The sequence below is a fragment of the Macrobrachium nipponense genome, chromosome 35 (genome assembly GCF_015104395.2).
Source record: "Macrobrachium nipponense isolate FS-2020 chromosome 35, ASM1510439v2, whole genome shotgun sequence".
In the NCBI taxonomy this organism is placed as follows: domain Eukaryota; kingdom Metazoa; phylum Arthropoda; class Malacostraca; order Decapoda; family Palaemonidae; genus Macrobrachium; species Macrobrachium nipponense.
The window spans coordinates 16643956-16668988 of NC_061096.1; the positions used below are offsets into that span (position 1 = coordinate 16643956).

Below are 25033 nucleotides of genomic sequence, written 5' to 3' on the forward strand. Positions count from 1 at the left end.
AAGGTGTAAGGAAAATACCCAACATGGATCTAACCTAACTCCCCGAGATCACTATGGATCCGGTCAGGTAGGCCAGATAAACCTCCAAGGACGTCATGGCGTGGACGGTGGGCACTCAACCAAACCCTCCAAAATAGAAATTTTCGATCTGGTCAGGTAGGGAGGATAGGTCCAACAGTGTGACAAGAGAGATACTCTCTATCCTTGATATCCTCCCCGTTAGCACCGTAGCGCGAACGGGGGGAGAGGTAAGGGTATAGGGGTAGGGGCACCTAGCCTACCTTCCAAAACCTAATCTAGGCCTGGACAGGTAAGCTAGGGAAGGAAAGCAACTCATCCAACCTCTTCAGTGATATGAAAATCATAAATGTGCATAAATCAAAAACCTATCTAGTTCGCATTAAAACAATAACGCAGGCATGCCTCGTATCGGCAGAGAGAGAGAGAGGACTCCCTCCTCTACGATGATAAATACGATAGGCTAGCTAGTAGCCCAACAAGGCACATATATAACACATTGATAAAAAATGTGCATAGAGGGGCATGAACACGCTCTTGAGGAGCTGGGAAGAAGCCAAAGCTAGAATATGAATTAATCAAATTTTTAGAACCCCAGAGGACGTCATGAGCGTGTTAGGCCTACTTTAAAATACGAACCAGATCCGAACTCAGTCGGCTGTGAATAAGCACGTGATACGAAACGATAACCGTAATGAAATATAAAATTAACATAAAAATAAAAATAAAAATAAAGGAAATAGCCAGTTATAATAACGCACGCGTCTGATGATGAACTAGCGGCACCCCTGTACGTTTTTTAAGGGACCAAAGGCTAAAATTGGAATGCATCGTAACCATACGAATCACAAAAACACAATTTGGAATACTCAAGTTAGATTGAAGAAGCAGAGTTCCACGAAAGACACAGCTTCGGCAAAATAAGGCACCAAGGGAGCAACTGAAGACGCGTTCGAACACACAAAGGCTAATTACAGGAATGAAGATGGCGGGCGGGTAGTAGTAGTAGTAGCGAGTGAGCGGAAGGTAGGGGGAGTAGCCTTTGTAACGGCTCTCGCGGTGGGAGGGATTTTGAAAGGAATCCTCTGATTGGCAGAAGACCTGTGAGTAGTGGCTTCCACTCGCCCTAGTGCTTATACCGACGCCCTTGGGGTGATCGAGCTGAGGGTAGTAACTTCAGCATACCATGCTTAAGCTTTTTCTCTGGTATATATAGGATCTATTTATACTAAGAAAAATGAGCTACAGAAACTTTTCACCGGCAGACACAGGTCGAACCCAGAAAATGCACTTTTTGATTATCAAAATATGTTTGGACAGTATTTTTAATGCTAAATTATTGTTTATTTTTTATTTTTTCTTGAAGATTAGTTTATTCTGATTAAAGAGATGAAAATGAAATTTTCATTATTAAAATGAAGTTTTATTGTATACTTACCGAACAATTATAGAGCCGTGATTTCCACGAGCGGCAGGATACTAAATTCAAATTTAGCGCGTCGGCGTCGCCAACACTGGTGGTGATGACGTCATCTCCCTCCACTCGCGGGAGAACCAGGTACAACTGCCCAGGTGAATCCAATTCTTTCTGCCCGTCCGTCCACCTAAGGGGAGGAGGGTGGGTATAATCATAATTGTTCGGTAAGTATACAATAAAACTTCATTTTAATAATGAAAATTTCATTTTTATTGTAGTGTCTTACCGAACAATTATAGAGCTGATTACACATTTATGGGAAGGTGGGATTCAGTGGACCACTAGTATTTTTCAAATGGTTACATTTATTGCAATACCAGTAAACACTCAAGGTGTCTGTTGTACCTTACCTTGTAAGAGAGCTACAGCAGACTGTTACTGCCTCTGGTCGGTGCTCTTCTTACTATTGTAGAGGAATTGGAATTTGACCAAAGTTAGCCTCTACAGGAGTGGAATCCTTCCGTAGTTCAAGCGAGTCAAGGCTGACTGACGGAGGATAGTAACAACAAAGATTGCCCTTGCCCTGGGCTAAGACCAGAAATTCAATCATACAAAACATTTGTCACCAACACCAGATTTAAAAACATATATACCCAACCATTGTAAAATCTGACCTAACAGACTGGTGAGTATCCCAGGTACTCAGTACCCCCAGCTTCCCTTGAACTCGACAACCTATTCAAGGTGAAAAGTTAGCATAGAGGTGACGACCCCTGTGCCGTTTCTCCCAACACCATGCCAGAAACCGCCACCGGACCTAACGTTTTACAATTCTCGAAAACCGTTTCTATCTCTTTGAGATAATGACTCGCAAAAACCGAATTCGATCTCCAGAACGTGCTCTGAAGAATCGAAGCTAAAGATAAATTCTTTCTGAATGCTAAAGAAGTTGCCACTGCTCTAACCTCGTGAGCTTTAACTCTCAGAACGGAAAGATTGTCGTTCTCGGACTGCGAGTGAGCTTCCCTGATAAGCTCTCTAATAAAGAACGATATAGCATTCTTAGAAAGAGGACGAGAGGGATTTTGAACCGAGGTCCAGAGCTTAGAAGATTGTCCTCTAATACCCTTAGTGGCAAACAGATACTGCTTAATAGCCCTGACTGGACATAAGAGCCTTTCTTCCTCCTCATGTCCAACCAAATCAGATAAGTTCCTTACCACAAAACTCCTCGGCCAAGGATTAGAAGGATTCTCATTTTTGGCTAGAAAGGTCAAAGATACCGAAAATACAGCATTGCCTTGAGAGAAACCGACTCTTTTGTCTATAGCGTGCAATTCGCTGACACGCTTAGCAGAAGCTAGTGCAATAAGAAAGAGTGCCTTCTTAGTCAAGTTCCTGAGTGAAGCCGACTTCAAAGGCTCAAACGGTGGCCCCATGAGGAACTTAAGCACCACATCTAAGTTCCAAGCCACTGTATCTTGCGGGAGCTTAGTGGTTTCGAAAGACCTAATGAGGTCCGACAGATCTGAATTGGAGGAAATATCCAAACCTCGATGTCGAAAAACCGAAGAGAGCATGGCTCTATATCCTCTGATCGTCGAAGGAGCCAGTTTCTTAGAGTTCCTAAGAAATAGAAGAAAATCTGCTATTTCTGTTAAAGAGGTCGCAGAAGTAGAGACTTTAGCACTTCTACACCACTCTCTGAAGATTCTCCACTTCCCTTGATAGAGTTTGTTAGAAGACTCTCTCCTACAACGAGCGATAGCTTCTGCAGCTCTTCTTGAAAATCCTTTCGCTCTGACAAGATTCCGGACAGTCTGAACCCTGTCAGAGCTAGAGCGGACAAGTTTTGGTGGAACCTCTTGAAGTGAGGTTGTTTGAGAAGCCACTTCTCTGGAGGAAGAAGTCTGGGGAAGTCTACTAACAACTGGAGAAGGTCCGGGAACCACTCTTTCCTGGGCCAAAAGGGAGCGATTAACGTTAGTGTTACATTGCTGTGCGACATGAACTTGTTCAGCACCTCTCTTATTAGACCGAACGGAGGGAATGCATAAGCTTCCAGACCCGACCAATCCAACAGCATTGCGTCCACCGACCAAGCTAGAGGATCTGGGACTGGAGAACAAAAGAGAGGAAGACGGTTGTTCCTTGATGTCGCGAACAGGTCTATTGACGGTCGTCCCCAAAGGCGCCAAAGTTTCTGACAAATCTTGTTTTGTCCAAAGTCCACTCCAGAGGTAACACTTGCTGTTGACGACTTAACTCGTCCGCCAGCACGTTCATCTTTCCCGGAACAAATCTCGGGACTAGCTGAACCTTCGCTTCGTTTGACCACAGGAGGAGATCCTTGGCTACTTCGTACAGAGAGAAAGACTGAGTCCCCCCCTGTTTCCGCACGTACGAGAGAGCCGTGGAGTTGTCGGAATGCACTGCCACTACTCGACCTTCTACTAAGCTCCGAAACTGTCTGAGCCCCAAGAAAATTGCTAACAGTTCCTTTACATTTATGTGGAACTACTTCTCCTTCTCCGACCAAGCTCCTGAAGTCCGTTGATTTCCCAGTAGGGCTCCCCAACCTGTGTCCGATGCGTCGGAAAAGAACTGTAGGTTCGGGAGGATGGGTCGTAAATCTAACCCTTCTTCCAACCTTGCTCGAGAGAGCCACCACCTTAGGTCCTCTTTTATTTGATCTGTGACAGGAAAGGTAATCGAGTCTGGTTGTGTCTTCCTGCACCAAGAGGCTCTCAGGAAAAACTGCAGAGGTCTCATGTGCAGTCTTCCCAACGTCACAAATTTCTCCACTGACGTCAATTTGCCCAGGAGCCTCATCCACTGATTGGCAGAACTTACCTTTTTGTCCAAGAACTCCTGAACTGTCTCCAGACAGCCTTGGACCCTCTTCGGGGACAGAAAAGCCCGAAAAAACTTGAGCATTCAGAATCATCCCCAAATAAAGGATGCTCTGAGATGGAACCAACTGGGACTTCTGTTTGTTGACCAGAATTCCTAACTTTCTGGCAAGATCCAGAGTTGTTCCAAGGTCCTTCATGCACCGACTCTCTGATTCCGACCGGAGAAGCCAATTGTCCAGATAGAGGGAGATTCTTACTCCTAATATGTGCAGCCAGCTTCCTATCGGGGATAGAACCCTGGTGAAAACTTGAGGAGCGGTCGCTAGTCCGAAGCAAAGCGCCCGAAACTGAAACACCTTGCCTTCGAACATGAACCTCAGGTACTTCCGAGATTCGCGATGTATCGGAATGTGAAAATAAGCGTCTTGCATGTCCAGAGAGACCATCCAATCCCCCTGTCTGATGGACTCCAGAACCGACCGAGTGGTCTCCATATGAAATTTTGTTTTCTGGACATGCAAGTTCAGGGCGCTCACATCCAAAACCGGCCTCCAGCCCCCTGATGACTTGGGAACTACAAAAAGGCGATTGTAAAAGCCTGGAGGAAAATCCCCTTCTATCTGTTCTATCGCTTCTTTGAGAACAAGCGCTTCCACTTCTGCGGCTAGCGCCAGAAATTTGTCTGAGCCCGGAGAGTATGCCTGGAATGGAATTGGCACAGGTGAGAGCGAGGGAGGTGAAACGAGAGGAATACGATAGCCGAACTTGAGTACTTGCACTACCCAGGCTTCTGCTCCTCTGTTTTCCCATTCCTCCCAAAACAGAGCCAGCCTGGCTCCCACTGGTGCATGAAGAACCGAGCTTTCATTTGGAAGGTTTGTTAACCTTGGCCGAGGCCTTAGACTGAGGTCGCAAATTCGACTTCGGCCGAAAGAAGCGCTTGGGTTTACTCCCTCGAAAAGGCGCTTGGGCCAGAGGAGAAACCGAAGGAACAGTCTCCACAGGAGCTTTAGGTCTCTTAGTAGACTGTGCCAGTAAATCCGAAGTAGATTTCTTATCTAGCGCAGACGAAATTGACAGCACTACATCGTCTGGAAAGAGGTTATCTTTCACAAAAGGAGCAAACAAGAGAGCAGACTTCTGTTGGGACGTAACCCTTTTAGAAGCAAAGGAGCACCAAAGTTGCCTTTTCTTAAGGGTACCAAAGGCGATGAGCGAAGCTAACTCATCACATCCATCCCTAATGGATTTGTCCGCACAGGACAGAACACCAATCCAATCCTCCGCTAACTCCTGAGAAAGAGAAGGACAGTCTTCGATCTTGGCCGCTAAAGCGCCAATAGTCCAATCAAGGAAGCTAAAGACTTCCAAAAGTTTAAATTGATTCTTTACAACGTGGTCCAACTCAGGCGCTGTAAAGAAAACTTTCGCTGCGGCGAAAGCAGATCTTCTAGAGGAGTCGATTAAACTGGAGAAGTCTCCCTGGGAGGAGGCAGAAACTCCCAGAGAAGGAGCTTCCCCAGTTACATAAAACCTATACCTCTTACGAAGCAACTTAGAGGGAGGGTAAGCAAAAAGAGCCTTCCCTAAGTCTCTTTTCATAGACATCCATTTCTCCGTCTCTTTCAACGAATGTCTAACCGCTTTAGATAGAACAAGTTTTGGGAGGAGAGGGTCTGAAGTTTTCCTCCTCATCAAAAAAGTCGAAGTTGGGGAGCGCGGAGCCGCTTTCTCAAAATAATCTGGATAAGATACCAGAAGAAATCTAAGGAGACGTGAATAACATGAGAGGTGATGTGAATCCTCCTCCTCTACTTCTTCTTCATTCTCCGATACCGCCGAAGAAGTAGACGGAACTACAACCTGATCTGAAGGTTTCGAACCACCCTTGGACTCATTCATCCAGTTGGTTAACATCTCTAACTGCTTGCGCAAAGGCGCCAGAGACGAATCAAAAACAGTTAACGTAGGCTTGGAAGAGCCTAAATGTTCAGCAGGAGGCGGAAAAACTACTTGCGCCTCGCTTGGAGCCGCCGAAATTCGAGGCGAAACAGGCGCATCAGGCGTAACAGACGAAAAAGCGCCTAAAGAAACACCCTTAGAACTGCTAGCTACAGCGCTAAAACCACAATCTCTACTAGTAGATGGAGCCGAAAAAGGCACAGATTGAGGCGACGAACAAGCCGCTAACGGCCGAGGCGCAACCCTACTCTCAGGCTCCTTATACCGCTTGACTGGAGGAGGCGAAGAATCGGCGCCTGAACGCCTCTTTAAGGGACGCGAAACGGGCGAATCTCGCCAAGAGCGCCGTGCGACCGGAGACGAATCGCTTGAATCATTTGAAAGGCGTCTGACCGCAACACCTTTCCAACGCTTAACCGAGCCCTGTTGAGGCGCAACAGGCTCAACAAGAGAGGCGCCTGTCTGTGGGCAAATCCCGATCGACTCCCTTGGACTTCCGGTATGTCTTCTCCCCGGTGCGGGGGAGCTGGACAGTGACCTTTGTCTAGGAGACGTGTCAGGACAGACAGACGCACCCTCAACTACACTCTTACCTGAAGCCGCTTTCTCCAAAAACGTCTTAACTGAATTACCAAGTTGCAAAACCGTATTCGCTAGTACCGAAAATTTCTGATCTAACCTCGATTCCAGACTGGCAATGGTGTCGGAAGAAACTACACGGGAAGCCGGAGAAGTGGGATTAGTAGGAGGAATAGGAGGTGTAGTTAAGGGAGACATAACAATTTGAGGAGAAACAGAAGGAACAGATGCATCGCAAGACGAAGCAGAGCTAAGTCTACTTTCCCTAAGCGCTGCTTTTCTAATTCTGTCTTTAGCTAATTTCTCCGAGTATGAACTAAAAAACTTCCATTGAGAATCAGTCCAATCACTACACTCGTTACATGTTCGATCTGCTGAACAACCTGTCCCCTACACTTAACACATTTAGTGTGAGAATCATACTCTAATTTGGATAATCTAGTTTTACATCCTGAGATGCAAAACCTAACTCCCGACGGACTAGAATCCGACATGGCAACGCCTAAATAAAAAGCAAAATAACAACAACGCCAAAAAAGAGTACTTCACCAATTCCGAAGATCAAATCCACAAGAAAAAAAGCGAAGCAAAGTCATCCAACCGCACCGACCACCGATGTTCACCGGACGCCGGCAGGAAAAGAATTGGATTCACCTGGGCAGTTGTACCTGGTTCTCCCACGAGTGGAGGGAGATGACGTCATCACCACCAGTGTTGGCGACGCCGACGCGCTAAATTTGAATTTAGTATCCTGCCGCTCGTGGAAATCACGGCTCTATAATTGTTCGGTAAGACACTACAATAAAATTCACATTTAACCATTAGACTCTAGCTCCAATAACCTGAGTAAGAAACAAAGTCTCAAATAAGGGAGTCTGACAATGCTCTGAATGTTTAAACAGCAGATGAAGTGAGTATATTGCCTGCTCTGGGACAGATCTTTTAAATCTAGTAGCAACTTTACAGACTTAACAACAATGAGATCCAGCTGTTACTGGCAAACATGAATGACGTAGCATACATAATTTGGTTCTTAGGATTCTGTACATATGACTCTCCTCTTCTAGTTCTCTAACACAATGTAAGAGAAAAGGAATCGTGAAAGGCTAACTCACTCTCCTTATCATGAACCTAGTTCTTTGCTACAAGGGCTGGCACAAAAAAAAAAAAAAAAAGATACCCATAGAAGACCAACCAATTACGATTCATTTCATCACAACCAAAATCTTTTATTTCACTAACTGATTCTGTAAAGGTGTGTTTGAAAGATGCCTTTCTAATTGGTTCACTATAGAGACTTGGGTAGTCCTCTCTGTGCCCAGAAATAGATTTTTCCTACGTCAAAATCCCTTTTCTGTCTTCATTGCTTAACTTTCACAATCTCTAGGATACTGCCATGCCTATCTGTTAATTCACCCTAAAAATTATTGTCAAGGGCAAGTTAAGCATTTCCACAACTAAAAGTCAGACAAAAAAAAAAAATACCTGATAAAAAAAATTAAACTCTAACCTCAATACTGTATTACTATTTACAGAAATGATTCTCAAACTAATGGAAATGCTCTCCTTCATGTCTGCTCTGCCACATATGCACATATATTGGTAATTCATTTCAGACAGGAAAAAATGTATTTAAAGCTGTATCTTAGAAGAAATTTTTTTTTCTACATCAGCAAGCACCAGTGTACTGTAATTTCAGTAATGAATACATTTTTTTTGCTTTGCAAATAAACATATTTTTGACCAGTGTTTTGCATGCAAAAATCTTATATGAAAGGAAAATGATAACAGTTGTAATGAGAAAACCAATTAAGTATTGAGAGTTTGAGACTTAGTTAATTTGATGAATACCATAAAGTTTCCATATATTCATTGTAGATCCATCTTTTACATAATACGGTTGGAATGAAAAAATAAAATGAGAAATTTTTTTTTTATTTACTTAATGTAAGTTCTGTTATAGTTCCTAAAACATTCAATGACACATACTCTCAATCACCAGATTTAACATTAGCAGTCTCACTTTCTTTTTTATCAGATATACTAGTAGTTTTATCATTATCATCTAGATCTTTACTACTTTCATTAATAATGCCACCTTTCACATTCTCTTCAGTGACTACTTTACTTGATTTTTGTACCTTCTCTCCCTTACTACAACTATCGTCACTTTTCAGTTCCTCTTCCTTCTCCTCATCTTCACTGCTTTCTGATGAAGAAGAACTCTTTTCTACAGGGATGCCATTTTTCTTCATCGCTTTTAACTTTTGTCGCTTTGCCTTTTGTTTTTCTTTCTGACGCTGTCTCTTGTTTCTCTTCTTAGCTGCTTTCTGTTCCATTTCTAATTTATTCTGCTTGATCTTTTCATGATATACTCTGTCTAACTCATCCTGCAAAGTAAATAAAAAAATGTATCAATATATACAACTCAATTTAGTACTGCAAAGCAATAATGGATCTATAATAAGAAAGATATTTAAGAACGTAATATTTAGCCAAGTAAGTACCAAGTTTGAACTTCACAATTCACAACTTTTATCCATATGGAATAAGTTTGAGAATCATTCCTATTACAAAGGTATTGGTTTGCTGTGTTTATGATGAATAACTCATTTTGATGTTGCAATTTCTTTCCTTGACTTTTTTTCTGCTATGTCATGGAAGTACGTACTTGTTGCTAGAACAAGTCAACTAGTGTTGTACAGAAATCCATAGATTCTAGTCATGAAGCTAAGTTAATAAGAATGGACTCGAATTTAGTGATGCTTTTGACTGTCTTAATCATGATGGCCTAGCTTTCAAACTTAGGCAGATGGGAACTGGAGAGGTATTTCTAAGTGCTATCACTGAATTTTTAACTAATAGATATATAGAGCAATTGCTGATGGATACAACAATAGTAAGTACATGATTGTAATCTTTGATGTTTCTAACTGTATAAACACAAACATTGTGCTATTAAAAACAATCTGCTGCTTGCTAATCAAGATGGTGATGCATTATTTGCATCAATTACATTGCTTGACTGTAAAACTGTGGTTGCAGATTTTCTTATTAGAGATTAGGCTGAAATCAGTGCAACATTATGAGGAATGAAACTGGACCTTAACAATACTCAAAAGTATCCTCCCACCTAAGACTTTTTCCCCTGATAATTTTTCTTTAACTACGTGCAACTCAGTTAAAATTCTAGGTGCTATTCTTGGCTGCAATTCACTTTTGAGAAACATATCTAGCCCATATCTTCAATTCACTAAACAATTACACACTAAGAGAGTCTTTGAAGACCTTTCTCTTCTGAAGAAATGTTTTATTCCTTTATTCTGCCGTATTTTGACTACTTTTCACAGTTTGGCCTTCTGCACTTCTGCCGCCGACTCACATTTGAAACTGTTTAATAAAAAAAACTGACTTCCACCAAATGTTTTATTCCAAATATCAGTATCAGCCTCTGGCACCACTGTTGGACTAGCCCACTGTATATGCTTTACATAAATTTTTCAAAATTTCTCCTTCCCTTTAGAGAGGTTCAATACCACAGTTTTCTAGAAGTTTTGTTCTAGCTGTGACCAAACTATGAAAATATCTTCTTGGACACAGCTGAATAATTTCTGAGTTCTAATAACGGTTTTTGTAGAATTTTTTCAACAAAATTTTATCTTGGTTATCGTATGTTTCCTCAATTTTCGTATAGTACTTGGAAATGCTCCAACCGGGCCCCAGTATGTGACTGGGCCCCGTATCAAGCACAAACAAAGCATCCCGTCTTCTCTCATGACCCATTTTGGCTTTGATTCTCAGTGAACAAGCATCACTGCACTCGCAGTCCGCATCACTACCGATGTGTTGTATTTTGTGCTAATTCTGCTGCATAAACTCACTGCAAAGAAGCCATCATGGGGCCAGAGTAAGTTGTAAGGGCCAGCCCTTCCGTTAAAGGACCAGGAATACGACTGAATTCAAGAAAGAACTTGTAGCAAAGTATGAAAGTGGTGCATGTGTAGCTGATCTCGCTAAGATGTGCGGCAAGTCAGTGTCGACAATCAACTCTATTCTAGCAAAGAAACATGAAATCAAGGAAGCTGATGTTGCGAAAGGGGTCATGTCATTATTGAAACAGAGATCGCAACTGGTGTTGCTCTTAGTGATTTCAAGGCCAGCAGAATCTGGTTTGAAAATTCGGAAAGCGTAAGGGCATAGTGTCGTACAGCATGGGGAAGATGCGAGCTCAGATAAACATGCCGCCAAAGAATTCGCTAGTGAATTCAGAGCGTATCTTGAGGCTGAAAGATTCCTCCCTCAACAGGTCTTCAATTGTGATGAGACAGACCTGTTCTGGAAAAAAATGCCAAAACGCACCTAAGTAAGTACATCATGCAGGAGGAAAGTTCATTGCCAGGGCACAAGCCTATTCTTGGTCTGTGGGAATGCCAGTGGGGATTTTAAAGTGAAGCCCCTACTTATGCATCACTGAAACTCCTGGAGTGTTCAAGAGAAACAATGTGGAAGGCCAATAAAAAGGCATGGGTCATGAGGCACAAGAATCAATTGCCCCTCAAGTGCTTCCTGGTAATGGACAATGCTCCTGCATAGCCTCCTAGCTTGGAAGACCAGCTGTTAGACCACAGATTTTCAATCTTTTTCTACCCATGTACCCTTTCGGGTATCCTTTATGTTAGCCATGTACCCCCTTCCCTTAGTGAAAAGTGCAAAAAAAAAAAAAAAAAAAAACACACACACACACACACACAAAACATTCCCTTGTGTATATTGGAAAGAGTACAGTGAACTGACTACAATGAATCACTACATATCCATCCTACCATAGACAGTAATATAATAAATAAACATTTTCATTGAAAATTATAAAAAAAAGAAAATACAACTCTTTAACAGTGACTGTGCAATATAAAATACATGGTTAGAGAAAAAACTGAAAAAACAAAACACTACATCTGTTGCCAAGGGATTTAATGAGATGGCTGGAACTGCTTTTCCTCAACTGGTTTAGTCAGCCGAAGACCAGTTTTAGCTAAGCTACATCGAAGGTTGGGTTCCACATTTAGCTGAGATCTTAATTCGACCTTTTGACCAGTAAGCTGGAAAATACAGTCTCACACAAATATGTTGGTGGGAAAAGTAACAAAGTGCGGAGAGGTTGTTCTGAGACATGTGGATATAACTTGCTTTAGGCGAGCACGTAACCCACACGTCCAACAAGGAACTCTTCCATAAAGGTAAGAGTGATGTTAAATATTCATTATTTGTTTCATTATACATTTATATTTATTTCTCACTGTTTTGTATGTAAAACTGTGTTTATTCCCTGTAAAATATATTGTTTGTTAATAGTATTTTGTGGGTCTGAAACACTAATATATTTACATTATTCCTTGTGGGAATTATTGCTTCGGTTTTTGTATGTTTTGGAAATTGTCGGAGGTTCTGGAACAGATTATGTATGAAAACCAAGATTCCATTGTATTTCTTGATCTATGCTGTGCTGCTTTTCCTATCTATAGCCCAAAGCCCTAGTTAAGGTAGTATATCTTGGCTAATGATAATATGTAATAATAATAATAATAATAATAAAATAATAATATGTTTTGTTAAAAATGGCTGCTGCTTCAGCACTATTAATCTTGTAAAGAGTCTTCTCTATTTTTCTGATGACGGCTTTCTCATTGTTGCTTAGACTGGCGAGCAACGCACCAAAGGGCATGGTAAAATTCGGTTGAGTCATTTGATTTATTATTGCTTATACAATTCTCTCTATCTCTCCAACGTGACGTTTCCTCCGGATCCACAGGACATTATCAAGCGATAACTGCTGAGGGACTGAATTCCAGTGGCGAGTCCATCTCCTTATATCGTGATGTTGCGAGCTCTTGAGTACAGTCAGAGCACCTTTCCGGCAGGTCGGGTTTTCATTGGTTCCTGGGAAGGTGACTCATACGGCGGGCGTTTACGAGTCTTGCAGACCTTCTCAGGTGGGGGTTTCACCGGGAGCCTCTTGATTGGCTTCTACCTGAGTGACGTCACCCCTGGTATTATTCTCATGTCTGGTGTTTGTTTCATGCGCGTTGGTACTTTTGTTGGGGGGGAGGGGTGTGGTCCTCCTCACACACGTCGGTATCAGGAACGCTTCTTGGGTGGTATTAAGGGGAGGCTTTTGCTCAAGGATAAGCAGCACTTCTACGAGACGCAGACGTCTTGGGTCAGGTGCTCTCCCGATGATCTTAATATTCCTGACGATGTCGTCTCTCATGATGTTTCTCTGGTGTACTGCAAGGGCATGCTGCCTAATGGCGCCCTCCTGGGCGTGGCAGGAGATCCTTTTTGACAGGCGCATCGTTGTCATGCCGATGTAAATCCCAGGGCATCCTTGGGCGGGGCATATGTATCGGTAGACAACGTTGGACTGCTTTAGGGGGTCTCCTATGGGTGGGAAGGGGTTGTTCTTCATCAGGAGGTCCTTCGTACGCCGATTCTTGTAGTAAATAATGAGGGACACTCTCTTTCCTTCCTCCATGGGGCGGACGTGATCCTCTATTATTTTCTTCATGGCTGCTTCGTCCTCCTTGTATTTGTGGTGCATGAAGGCCTTATAGAAAAGTTTGATATCCTCCGGGGGTGGAATGTTCCTTCTCTCTTCCTCCGTCATCATGGAGCGGGTATATAGGTCCCAATATGAGACTCCCTAACATCCCTGAAGACTCTTTAAGAACCCTGCTGGATAGGATAGGATAGGATAGAAGATTAGTTTAACCGGACCTCTCTGAACTTGTTAGACTTCTTGGTTCCCAGGAACTAACCTAAGAAAAAAAAAAGCAGAGTGCAAGGCTGAGACCTTGACCCAGAGCACTGGCAATAAGATAAATTGCAAACTCTAATATAGTCTAAGACAACTGTTAAATTGCAAAACCATCTGTATAAGCTAGCTTTTGCAACAACAGGTACCTTATGAAAAATTGGTTCTGTAAAAATGATGTTATTGCAAATGCTGTTTACTTACTAATTCCTTAAAAATTCAAAATAAACGACATAACAAAGCTGATTCTATATAATGTTTTTCCTTTCCCTAAAGGAAAAATTTAATTTTTATGATAAAATCAGATTTTATATATATTTACCAAGTATTTACATAGCTATAGTTTCTGCCCTATTATCCATGTGAGGGTAGGAGGGTGGGCTTTGATCATGTAATTACTTGGTAAGTATACACAAAATCTTATTTTATCATAAAAATGTTATTTTTATGTATGCAACTTACCAAGTAGTTACATAGCTGAATCCCACATTGTAGGAAGTGGGATCCATGAATATGCACATATCTTTTAAAATTTAATAAATATAAAATATATACTTAGTGCTAGCATCCATGCAGATGCTTGTTGGTTCCTTACCTGTTAAGAGAGCTGAACAGTTGATTACTGCCTCTGCAAGTCACTCGTCTTAACTCGTAGGGACGTGGCGGTATAGCCATGGCTCGTCCTCTAAAAAGTGGAACCCATGCAGCTAAGGAATGTCCATGGCTAGCATGGTCAACCAAAGGATGCCCCTGCCCAGGGCACAGCACCAAATAACATAATGTTACCAGAGCAAAAACGTATCACCTTCACCATACATAACCATAATATTCATACCCGACTATACACTTGACTGAAGGGTACTCCTGATAGTACATCCATAGTACCTCCAGGCTCCCCTAAAAACTCAACAACCTTATTCAAGGCAATGTTGTGCCAGCCGCTAAATACGGACCCAGGGTACTGCAATTTTCATAAACTGTTTCAATATCACACAAGTAATGCGAGGCAAACACTGATTTACATTTCCAATACGTTGTACAATCGAGTCCAAAGGGAGATTGTGCTTAAACGAGAGAGAGTTTGCCACTGCTCACACCTCATGAGCTTTCACTTTAAGTTTATCAAGATCAGTTTCTTTCACTTGTGAACATGCATCTACAATTACACTACATAAGAAGAATGCCAGGGCATTTTTAAACATCGGACGCGCAGGATTCCTTACCGAACACCATAAACGATCAGACAGGCCCTAATTTTCTCTGTCCTTTGTAAATAACATTTCAGAGCTCTGACCGGGCAGAGTAACCTCTCTTCTTCTTCCAGTCCTACTAAGTCTGTGAGGGTTTTGATACTGAACAAACGAGGCCACGATTAGGACAGAATCTCGTTTTTTGCTAAAAACCCCCAAGGTTAATGCGCAAACTGCATTACCCTGTGCAAATACTATTCTCTTGTCCATGGCATTTACTTCACTCACCCTTTTAGCTGTAGACAGGGCTACTAGGAATAGGGTCTTTCTCGTCAAATCTCTCAACGATGCTCTTTGCAATGGCTCACACAGTTTCCGACAGCCACTTAAGTACTACATCTAGGTTCCAAGATAGTATATTCGAACCTTTGGGTTTTTCTATATCGAAGGATTTAATGAGATCTGCAAGATCTCTATTCGTCAATACTTCCAATCCTCTGTGCTTGAAAACAGATCCCAACATTGCCTTATAACCTTTGATAGTCACAGTAGACAGATTCCTATCTGTTCTCAGATATAATAGAAAATCTGTTATTTCTGTTAATAGTTGTTTTAGAAGACGAAACATTATGTTCTTTACACCAGGCTCTAAACACAATCCACTTTGCCCGGTAGACTTTACTTGAGGATTCCCTACTGCACTGAGCGATAGCTCTCGCCGCTTGTCTTGAAAACCCCTTCGCTCGTACAAGTTGTCAGACAGTCTGTAAGTGGTTAGGGACAGAGTGGACAGTCCTTGATGGAACCTTCTGAAGTGGGGTTGTCTGAATAGATCTGTTCTCTGAGGAAGTAACCTTGGCCAATCCACTAGGAGGTCTCAAAGATCTGGGAATCATTCCTGCGCTGGCCAGAATGGAGCAATGAGAGTCATCAAAACGTTGTGATGTGTTCCAAATTTGTTGATGACTTCTCTCACCATCTTGAATGGAGGAAAGTGTGTTACAAGTCCTTGTTGGACCAGTTCAAAAGCATCGCATCTGTCGCCCATGCTTTTGGGTCCGGGGCTGGTGAACAGTAAAGGGGGAGAAGATGGTTTCTTGCTGTGGCAAACAGATCTATCATAGGTTTCCCCCAGTCTCCAAAATTCGAGGCATACCACCAGGTTCATCATCCATTCCGTGTGAAGTACTTGCCTCCTGCGCTTAGTTCACCTGCGAGTACATTGAATTTTCCCTGAACGAACCTTGTTATTAATGTGGTATGATTCCAATTCGCCCATAACACCAGGCTCCTTGCTGTCTCGCAAAGAGAAAACGAGTGTGTCCCTCCTTGTTTCCTTATGTACGAGAGCGCTGTTGTACTGCCCGAATGTATCGCCACTACTTTGTTGCGAACTTCAGCAATCCCCAGTGGATGGTGGTCAGTTCCTTCCGATTTATATGCCACTGTTTTTGTTGTGCATTCCAAATCCCTGATACTTCCTTTTCCCCCAGAATCGCTCCCCCAACCTTGATCTGATGCGTCTGAAAAGAACACTAGGTTGGGGCTCAGCAGGAGGAGGGATCTCCCTTCTGCAAGTCTGTCTCTTAACTTCCACCATTGCAGGTCCTCCTTTATTTCTTGTGTGATTGTCATGGTAATTGCTTTATAGCAAAGAAAGATAAAGGAAAGGAAAACGCATCTTCGAGAAGTTCTGCAGCAAGGAGGCATTTGCGCATGTGTTGGAGGTGCCTGTTCTCATGATGGTTCTAGAATCGGCAGGAGTTTTATGGAACTTGACAGGCGCCGACGTGACATGAGGAACGCCACGATTTCTGATGTAACACTTAGTCAAGAAATCTAAATCGTTCCCGTCGTCTCGGGAGTCTGTGACGTTCGCCGAAAGGCCCCGGCCCCAAATTGCCGTATAAATACGACTGACGAAGTAGGAGAGAGCAGATCATCAGTAAGAGTCACAGATCAGATTATCAGTGAGAGCCCAGCAGCAGAGATCAGAGATCATCAGAGAGTGATAAGAGAAAAAGGAACAGACGAAGGATCAGAGAGGAAAAGGCGCTCGAGAGTTGGGTCAAATTCTAGTCAAGTCGTTGTCAGGAGTGGACGACCGAGGTATTTTCGACATTGAGCAAGCCTTGAGAGAAGAAACTATCTACAAGAGGTTTCGAGGAGTCCCTGCCCTTCAAGTATCAAGAATAGACATTATTTTCTGCGATACGGAGTCAAGAAGACGTCTACAACTACAGTTCTCCTTTTGACAAGCTACCGCTTCGAGCATAGATCTCCGATGGCGCAAAACTGGCCGGCAAGTACTTTCATTACCCCACCGTTTCCCCAGTTCACGCATTGTAAGATTTTACTTGTGGTATGTAAATAGGAGACACCATTCTGCATTTATCTTTGTTAGTAAGCTTATAAATAAACCTTTGCTCTGTTAGTGTTTCTTTCTTTTTGTTTATCATTATATCGAACCTGTAGCGGACCTCCCTCTCTTGGTTCGTAATATTGTGGCGACCTCGCTTAGAATATTCAGCACTGTACCAGTTTGAAACAGGGAGAATGTAGAAAGAGCCAGAATGAGTGAGATGGTGAAAGAGTTTATTGAGTCGGGTAAGCTCCTAGGCCTAGAGGGGAATTATCTCCGTGAGTATGTTGAAAGGAAAGGAAGGGAAAAGTATGAGAGAGATGAAAGAGCGGCTGAGAGAGAGGAAAGAGCAGCTGAGAGAGAAATTCAGCAACAAGCAAGAGAGAAAGAACGTATGCATGAGTTGGAAATCACTCGGTTAAGACAAAGCACTCTTAACAGTCAGTCAGGCCAGAACGAAAATGAAACTGATAGGTTAGTTATGAGTAGTGTTGAAATTAGTACCAAAGTTCGATGAGGAAGATGTTACGACATATTTCATGTGTTTTGAGAAGTTAATGGAAAGAGTAGGTTCTCCTAAAGAAACGTGGACTTTATATTTACAGTCAGTTTTGAGTGGTAGGGCACTTACTGTGTATAGTTGCATGTCTAAGGAGGAATGTGATGATTATGATATTGTGAAAGAAACTTTTCTTAGCACGTACAGGTTAGTACCGGAGGCGTACCGTAAGAAATTTAGAAGTTTGAGAAAGGATGAAAATATTACATATGTAGAATACGGTAAGAAGTTAGAAATTCTGTTTTTTGATTGGTTAACTTCTGCTAAAGTTGATGATTTTGATGGTTTGAAGAACTTAGTGTTGTTAGAAAGCTTCAAAGATAACGTATCCCCTGAGATTAAGCTTTATATAGAAGATAGGTGAGAAGTATCTTTTGCAGGAGCAACTGGCTAGCTGACGAATATAGTCTAACTCATAATTTGAGTGTTAGTAAGAAACGAAATGATCCTTCGTCTGGTAGAGTACAAAGCAGTAAAGGTTTCAGTCCTAGTAATAGCAATGCGAGTAAAAATGACTATTCATGTTACACATCCAGAAAACCTGGCCATATGTCTAAGGTTTGTAAGAGTAAAGTGGCATCTAGTGGCTCAGAATTAACTTTTTTCCGATGTAATGGGAAAGGGCATTTTGCGAGAAATTGTGCAGTAGAAAGGAAGGACGTTAACCTTTCGTCAAGTAGGAATGATGTGATGAGAGAAACTAGGAAATATTTTGGTGAATTTCTGTCAGAAGGCGTAGTTTCCTCTCTTGGAGGAGTAAGTTCGAGAGAAGTAGTCTTGCTTCGAGACACAGGAGCTGCTGTCTCACTGATTAGGAGAGAGAAAGTGTGCCGAACAGGGCAGAAATCAACATGTAAGAAAAAGTCATGTTAGGTGGATTTCCTAACACTTGTATTCTTTGTCCTTTGTTGAAGTTGAACTTAGAATGTCAGGTAGTGTCAGGAGAACTGAAACTTGCAGTTGTTGACAGTTTGCTCGTTGATGGCGTTGACATTATTGTCGGAAATGACTTAGCTTTATCCAAGAATGTGAATCCTGTTGTGAGGGATATTCCAGTGCCTGAAATGGTAGTAACTAGGTCAGGTTTAGATACAGACATAGACTCCGGTCATAATTTGTTCGTGGATTCGAACGAGAATGAGTTCGTGGATTCGAACGAGAATGAGTTCGTGGATTCGAACAAGAGTGAGTTCGTGGATTCAAACGAGTGTGATAGAGGTGGTGAGGTTGATCTTGGCATGAGTATGGCTGAGAAACCTGACTCTATTGTTGACAGTGATAGCCAAGGGGAATGAGTTCGTGGATTCGAACGAGAGTGAGTTCGTGGATTCAAACGAGTGTGATAGAGGTGGTGAGGTTGATCTTGGCATGAGTATGGCTGAGAAACCTGACTCTATTGTTGACAGTGATAGCCAAGGGGAAGGTGTAGCTGTTGAGGATAACATAGTAAATGTACCGGTATCTAGTACTAGTTACGGTGATGAATTAGGCATGAATAAGGATGAATGAGCTAGTCAAGTTTCAGAGAGAGGATGAGACACTAACCCGAATTTTTTAATGTGAGCTGGATGATGATCTTGATGATGTGTGTACGGAAACTTTTTGTTTAAAGGACGAAGTTTTGTGTCGTTATGTTCGTCCTAAGTCAGGTAGTAAAGGGGAAATCACCGAACAATTAGTGGTTCCTAGGAAGCTTCGTGAGCTAGTTTTGAAGTTAGCACATGATGAGCAAGGGCATTTAGGAGTAAATAAAACTTTCAGGTATATTAGTAGGGAGTACTTTTGGCCTAAAATGAAGTGACGTAAAGATGTATGTTTTAAGCTGTCATGAATGCCAAATTGCCGGGAAACCAAATCAAGTAATTCCCAGAGCTCCGTTGTGTAATATTCCTTCGGTAAGCGATCCTTTTGAGAATGTAGGTATCGATATGGTCGGACCTTTGTCTGTAAGTAAGGGTAGAGAAGATTGCACAACTAATCTAGAGTATTATAAAAACAATTTAAGAGTTGTTTGGCAACTAGCGGAGGAGAACGGAAGCGCGAGTGGAAGTCAAGGGGAAGCTAAAGGGAAACATGATCTTAGAGCAAAAAAGAGAAGTTTGTGTGTAAGAGATAAAGTTTTAGTACTAGTCCAGAAAGAAGGTCCCTTTTTACCCTATAAGTTCGAAGGTCTTTTTTCAGTGTTAGAAGAGAGGGGAAATATACATTATGGAATTAATATGGGTAAGAGCACAGCAAAGTCAATGAATGTAAACTTGCTTCAGAATTATAAAGAACGTCCCATACCGTGGCCCCCGCCAGTGTTCGATGTGACAGTGTTACCGAGAGAAAATAGTTTTGAGAAAGACGCAAGAGGTGTTTTAGTATTTCAAAGTTTTAAGCAGAGTTCAGAAAACGGAAAAAGTAAGAGAGAAGGATAACGTTACAGCAGGAAGCGTCGAGAGATTTTTTCAGAATGAGTAGCCTAATGACCGTTTTCTGTTTTGGCACGAGTGGGTGTGTGAGAGAAGCGTGCGTGTTTGACTGGATTAAAGCTTTATGCAGAATTGTTCCCCTGCTGTTTAATTCTTGTTTCTCTTTAAAAAAAAAAATAAAATCAGTTGATTTAATTTTTTTCTCTTTTTTGGGGGGACATGTCATGGTAATTGCTTTATAGCAAAGAAAGATAAAGGAAAGGAAAACGCATCTTCGAGAAGTTCTGCAGCAAGGAGGCATTTGTGCATGTGTTGGAGGTGCCTGTTCTTATGATGGTTCTAGAATTGGCAGGAGTTTTAAGGAACTTGATAGGTGCTGATGTGACATGAGGAATGCCACGATTTCTGATGCAATACTTAGTTGAGATTCTTCTACATCGTTCCCGTCGTCTCGGGAGTCTGTGAGGTTCGCCGAAAGGCCCCGGCCCCAAATTGCCGTATAAATACAACTGACGAAGTAGGAGAGAGCAGATCATCAGTAAGAGTCACAGATCAGATTATCAGTGAGAGCCCAGCAGCAGAGATCAGAGATCATCAGAGAGTGATAAGAGAAGAAGGAACAGACGAAGGGTCAGAGAGGAAAAGGCGCTCGAGAGTTGGGTCGAATTCTGGTCAAGCTGTCGTCAGGAGTGGACGACCAAGGTACTTTCAACGTTGAGCAATCCTTGAGAGAAGAAACTATCTACAAGAGGTTTCGAGGAGTCCCTCCCCTTCAAGTATCAAGAATGGACATTATTTTCTTCGATACGGAGTCAAGAAAACGTCTACAACTACAGTTCTCCTTTTGTGAAGCTACCGCTTCGAGCATAGATCTCCGACGGCGCAAAACTGGCCAGCAAGTAATCTCATTACCCCACCATTTCCCCAGTTCACGCATTGTAAGATTTTACTTGTGGTATGTAAATAGGAGACACCATTCTGTATTTATCTTTTAGTAAGCTTGTAAATAAACCTTTGTTCTGTTAGTGTTTCTTTCTATATTCGTATCCCCAGTTTCAACTGTTGGTGTTGAATTTTTTTGTTTATCATTATATCGAACCTGTAGCGGACCTCTCTCTCTCGGTTCGTAACAGTGATACAGAACATAAAAGAGTCTGGAAACTTCTTTCTGTTCCAGTTCTCCCTGAGGAAGAACTGTAGGTTCCTCATATGCAGTCTCCCTAGTGTCATGAACTGTTCTATTGAGGATAGTGTGCCCAAAAGACTCATCCATTCCTTTGCAGACCATTCCTGGAGAACTAGAGATTTCTCTACCTTCTGTAGGCATGACTCAATTTTTTGTGGGGATGGAAAAGCCCGAAAACTCACTGAGTTGATCCTCATCCCCAAATAGACTAGTTCCTGACTGGGGAGTAACTGCGACTTTTGTCTGTTTATTAAGAGTCCTAATTCCTGAGCTAAAGTCAGGGTTTTCTGAAGGTCCTCCGTGCACCTCTCTGTTGTTTCTGACCGGAGAAGCCAATCGTCCAAGTAAAGTGATATCCTTATCCCGACTAGATGTAACCATTTCGCAATGGGAGCTAGCACTCGGGTGAACACTTGTGGTGCGGTAGAAAGCACGAAACACAGCGCTCTGAACTGGTATATTTTGTTCCTGAAGACAAAACGCAGAAGCCTCTTTTGAGTTTTGGTGTATTGTTGTGTGAAAATATGCGTCCTCCATATCAATGGAGATCATCCAATCCTCTTGACGGATTGATGAAAGAAGACTGATTCGTCTCCATCTTGAACTTTGTCTTCTGCACATATTGGTTCAGAGTGCTTGCATCCAATACGGGTCTCCATCCCCCCGATGACTTGGGGACATCGAACAAATGATTGTAAAAACCTGGGGTTAGTGGCTATTCTACTAACTATATTGCTTTCTTTTGCAAGAGGGACAAAACCTCTTCCGAAAGGGCGATGAATTTCTTAGAATTTTCTAAGTAAGCTGTCAAAGCTATCGGAGAGCCTGATAACGGTGGCTTTCTCTTGAACGGAATATCGTATCCTTCTCTTAAAACCTTTACAATCCCAGGTTCCGCCCCTCTTGTTTCCCATTCTTCCCAAAATTGATGGAGTCTTGCTCCTACTGGTGCACGAAGGACTGGTACATTACTTCTTGGTCAAGGGGTTGGTTGTGGATTTTTTAATAGATCTAAAGGTGAAACGTGCTCTACCCCTTGATCTTGGGAAATATCTACCGAATCCCCTGCCCCGAAAGGGTTGTCCTCGGCTGGCTGGTGAGGGACGTACACTAAGAATATTTTCTCTGGTACCTTTAGTGGATTGGGAAAGAAGATCCTGTGTTGCTTTCTTCTGCAATTCGGAGGCAACTAGCACTACTGTCTCCTCTGGAAACAGGTGCTTCTTATCCAAAGGCGAATACAGTAAGGCAGACTTTTGAGTACGAGATACTCCCTTAGATGTATAAGAACACCACAGTTCTCTCTTCTTTAAGATGCCTAACATGAAGAGAGAGGCTAGTTCCGCGGATCCGTCTCTAATCCCCTTATCTAAACAGGAGATCACTCCCAAAATGTCTGCAAAGGCTTCCTCATTCAACATGGAATAACTCTTGAGTTTACTTCCCAAGGCTCCTACTGTCCAGTCCAGGAAACTAATAACTTCAAATACCCTAAAGATATTTTTAATTAGGTGATCTAATTCTGCTGCCGTAAACATGATTTTGGCCGAGTTGAAAGCCGATCTTCTCGCCGAGTCAATAAGCGTGGAGAAGTCTCCCTGGGTGGAGGCAGACACATCCAAAGAGAGAGCTTCTCAGGTTTCCTAACATAAATGTCTCTTTGTTGAAAGACGAGGAGGGAAGCTGAAGTTAACTTTGCCTTGATCCCTCTTATTCTCAAGCCAAAGGTTAATTTCCTTTAACTCTTTTCGAGCCGTAAAGGACAGTACATACTAGTTTGGGTAATTTCCTGGAGGCTTCCTGGTTGTCTCTCATGTAAGAAGACACTGGTGACATGGGAGTCACTGGCGAGAACGAATCCGAAAAATTTTCAACAAAGTAAAAAAGCAAGGCTTTGTATGCAGTGAGAGAAGATTCTTTATCCTCCTCTTCTCCTTTCTCTTCTTCTTCGGGTGAAGAAATAGGTGATAAATTCTCTATAGGTTGGACCGGGAGCACCGCAGATTGAATAAAGCCCAAAATGCTGTCTAACTTGTTCTGGATGGCTGACAAAGAAAGATCAGGGGTGCTTGGGTTCTAGTAGACGCTCGGGAACTAGTGGATGCTCTGGAGCTAGTGGATGTTCGGGCGCTAATGGACGCTCGGTTGCAACTGTATTCCTGGGCTCCAATGGACGCTCGGGAGCCACAGGTTGCTCTAGTGTCGCTGCAAAAGTTCCAGGCGCCAAAGGCTGCTCTGGCATGCAGGCAAACTGTGTCGCCAATGGGCACTCGGGAATCATTGGGTTCTCATACTCTGAACGCTGAACCTGTATCCCAGGAGTCTCGCGAATTACAGGAGAGACTGGTGGGAGCCTTACCTGTCCTTTAGCATTAGAGGTGTGGACAGGTGCTGAAGACATCTCCGGAAGTTTACTCTTCCCAGTACTCTTCACCTCCGAAAGTCTGCCAGAGGAAGACTTTCTTGATGACAACTTAGACTTTGAGGATGTGATCCTCTCACTACAACGTCCCTCTCCTGCCGTATCCTGAGAGAATCTCTCTGGAGAGTCCCAAAAACTACACGAAGGCTGTTCTTTTTGCAAAGGGCTAGCCTTTTTACTGGAGACTGGGAGAGGGAGACAACTTACAAGCCCTCCTTTTCGATGGATGGGACTTGTCATGGAATCGCCACTGGCGCCTGGGAGAGGACTTCCCGGAGTTGGAAGCACTAGACGAAAGTGGTACTCCTTTAGAGACGCCTTTCCAATGGCGCTCTGTTGCGATCTGGGATTTGTCAACAGAATCGCCTGAGGGGGCGACTGCTTGTGGGCAGACCCCACTAACCTCCCTTGGGCTACCAGTATGCCTCCTCCCAGGTTCTGGGGAGTTTGACAGGGACCTTTGCCTAGGAGAATCAGTGGGCCAAACAGCCACCTCCTCCACAACACTTGCACTTGCACTCATTTCACCAGTTACCTAGTCAATTAGGGTTTTCATGGACGCTCCTAATTTCTCCATTGCTTGGAGCATGATAAAAAATTTCTGATCTACTCTTGCCTCTAAATTGGCCACAGCATTGGGTACGGGTGTGAGAGAGCCAAGATTAGGACTGGGAATGACAGATGGTGGGGAAGGTTCAGAAAGACACAAATTATCATTAGACAATTCCTGACTAACCCTTAAACGCCTATTGAACGTATTTTACATCAAGATAAATTGTCTTTTGGGTGCCGACCGGACGTAATTTACGTTGACATAGAAAAGTTTTTTTAAAAATTCGAGGAAAAATACTTATAGGCCTACCAGCCGAAAACTTTTGAATCATGCACCTTGGGGGATGCTGGGAGTTCACGGATCAAGGTGTTGTTTTGTTTACAATCGTTATGCAGGCGCGCAAGCGCAAATTTCTTTCTTATCGCACTAAAAAGTATCAGTGACACATCTTGGAAATTATTTCGTCACTTTGACATAATTTTTACACAATTTTAAATTAGCCGTTACATGGAGTATGATATATGAAAATACTATGCACATTTTCATGTAGAATACAACAAAAAAATACTCATGATTGTAGCTTTTATTAGTTTTGAAATATTTTCATATAAATAACGATAAATGCCAAAATTTCAACCTTCGGTCAACTTTGACTCTACCAAAATGGTCGAAAAACGCAATTGTAAGCTAAAACTTTTATATTCT

The 25033-nt window shown here is 42.5% G+C and overlaps 1 protein-coding gene across 3 annotated transcripts in view; it reads right to left on the reverse strand.

Moving 5' to 3' along the window:
- Positions 1–8750: 8750 nt before the first annotated feature.
- The window catches only part of LOC135208440 (PRKR-interacting protein 1 homolog), an 84097-nt gene continuing 67814 nt past the window's right edge, over positions 8751–25033 (reverse strand). For all 3 annotated transcript variants that reach the window (XM_064240624.1, XM_064240625.1, XM_064240626.1), the window contains one exon: positions 8751–9221. In XM_064240624.1, the coding sequence (XP_064096694.1) occupies positions 8823–9221 (399 nt within the window). In that variant the 3' untranslated portion in view covers positions 8751–8822. The remainder of the gene's footprint in view (positions 9222–25033) is intronic.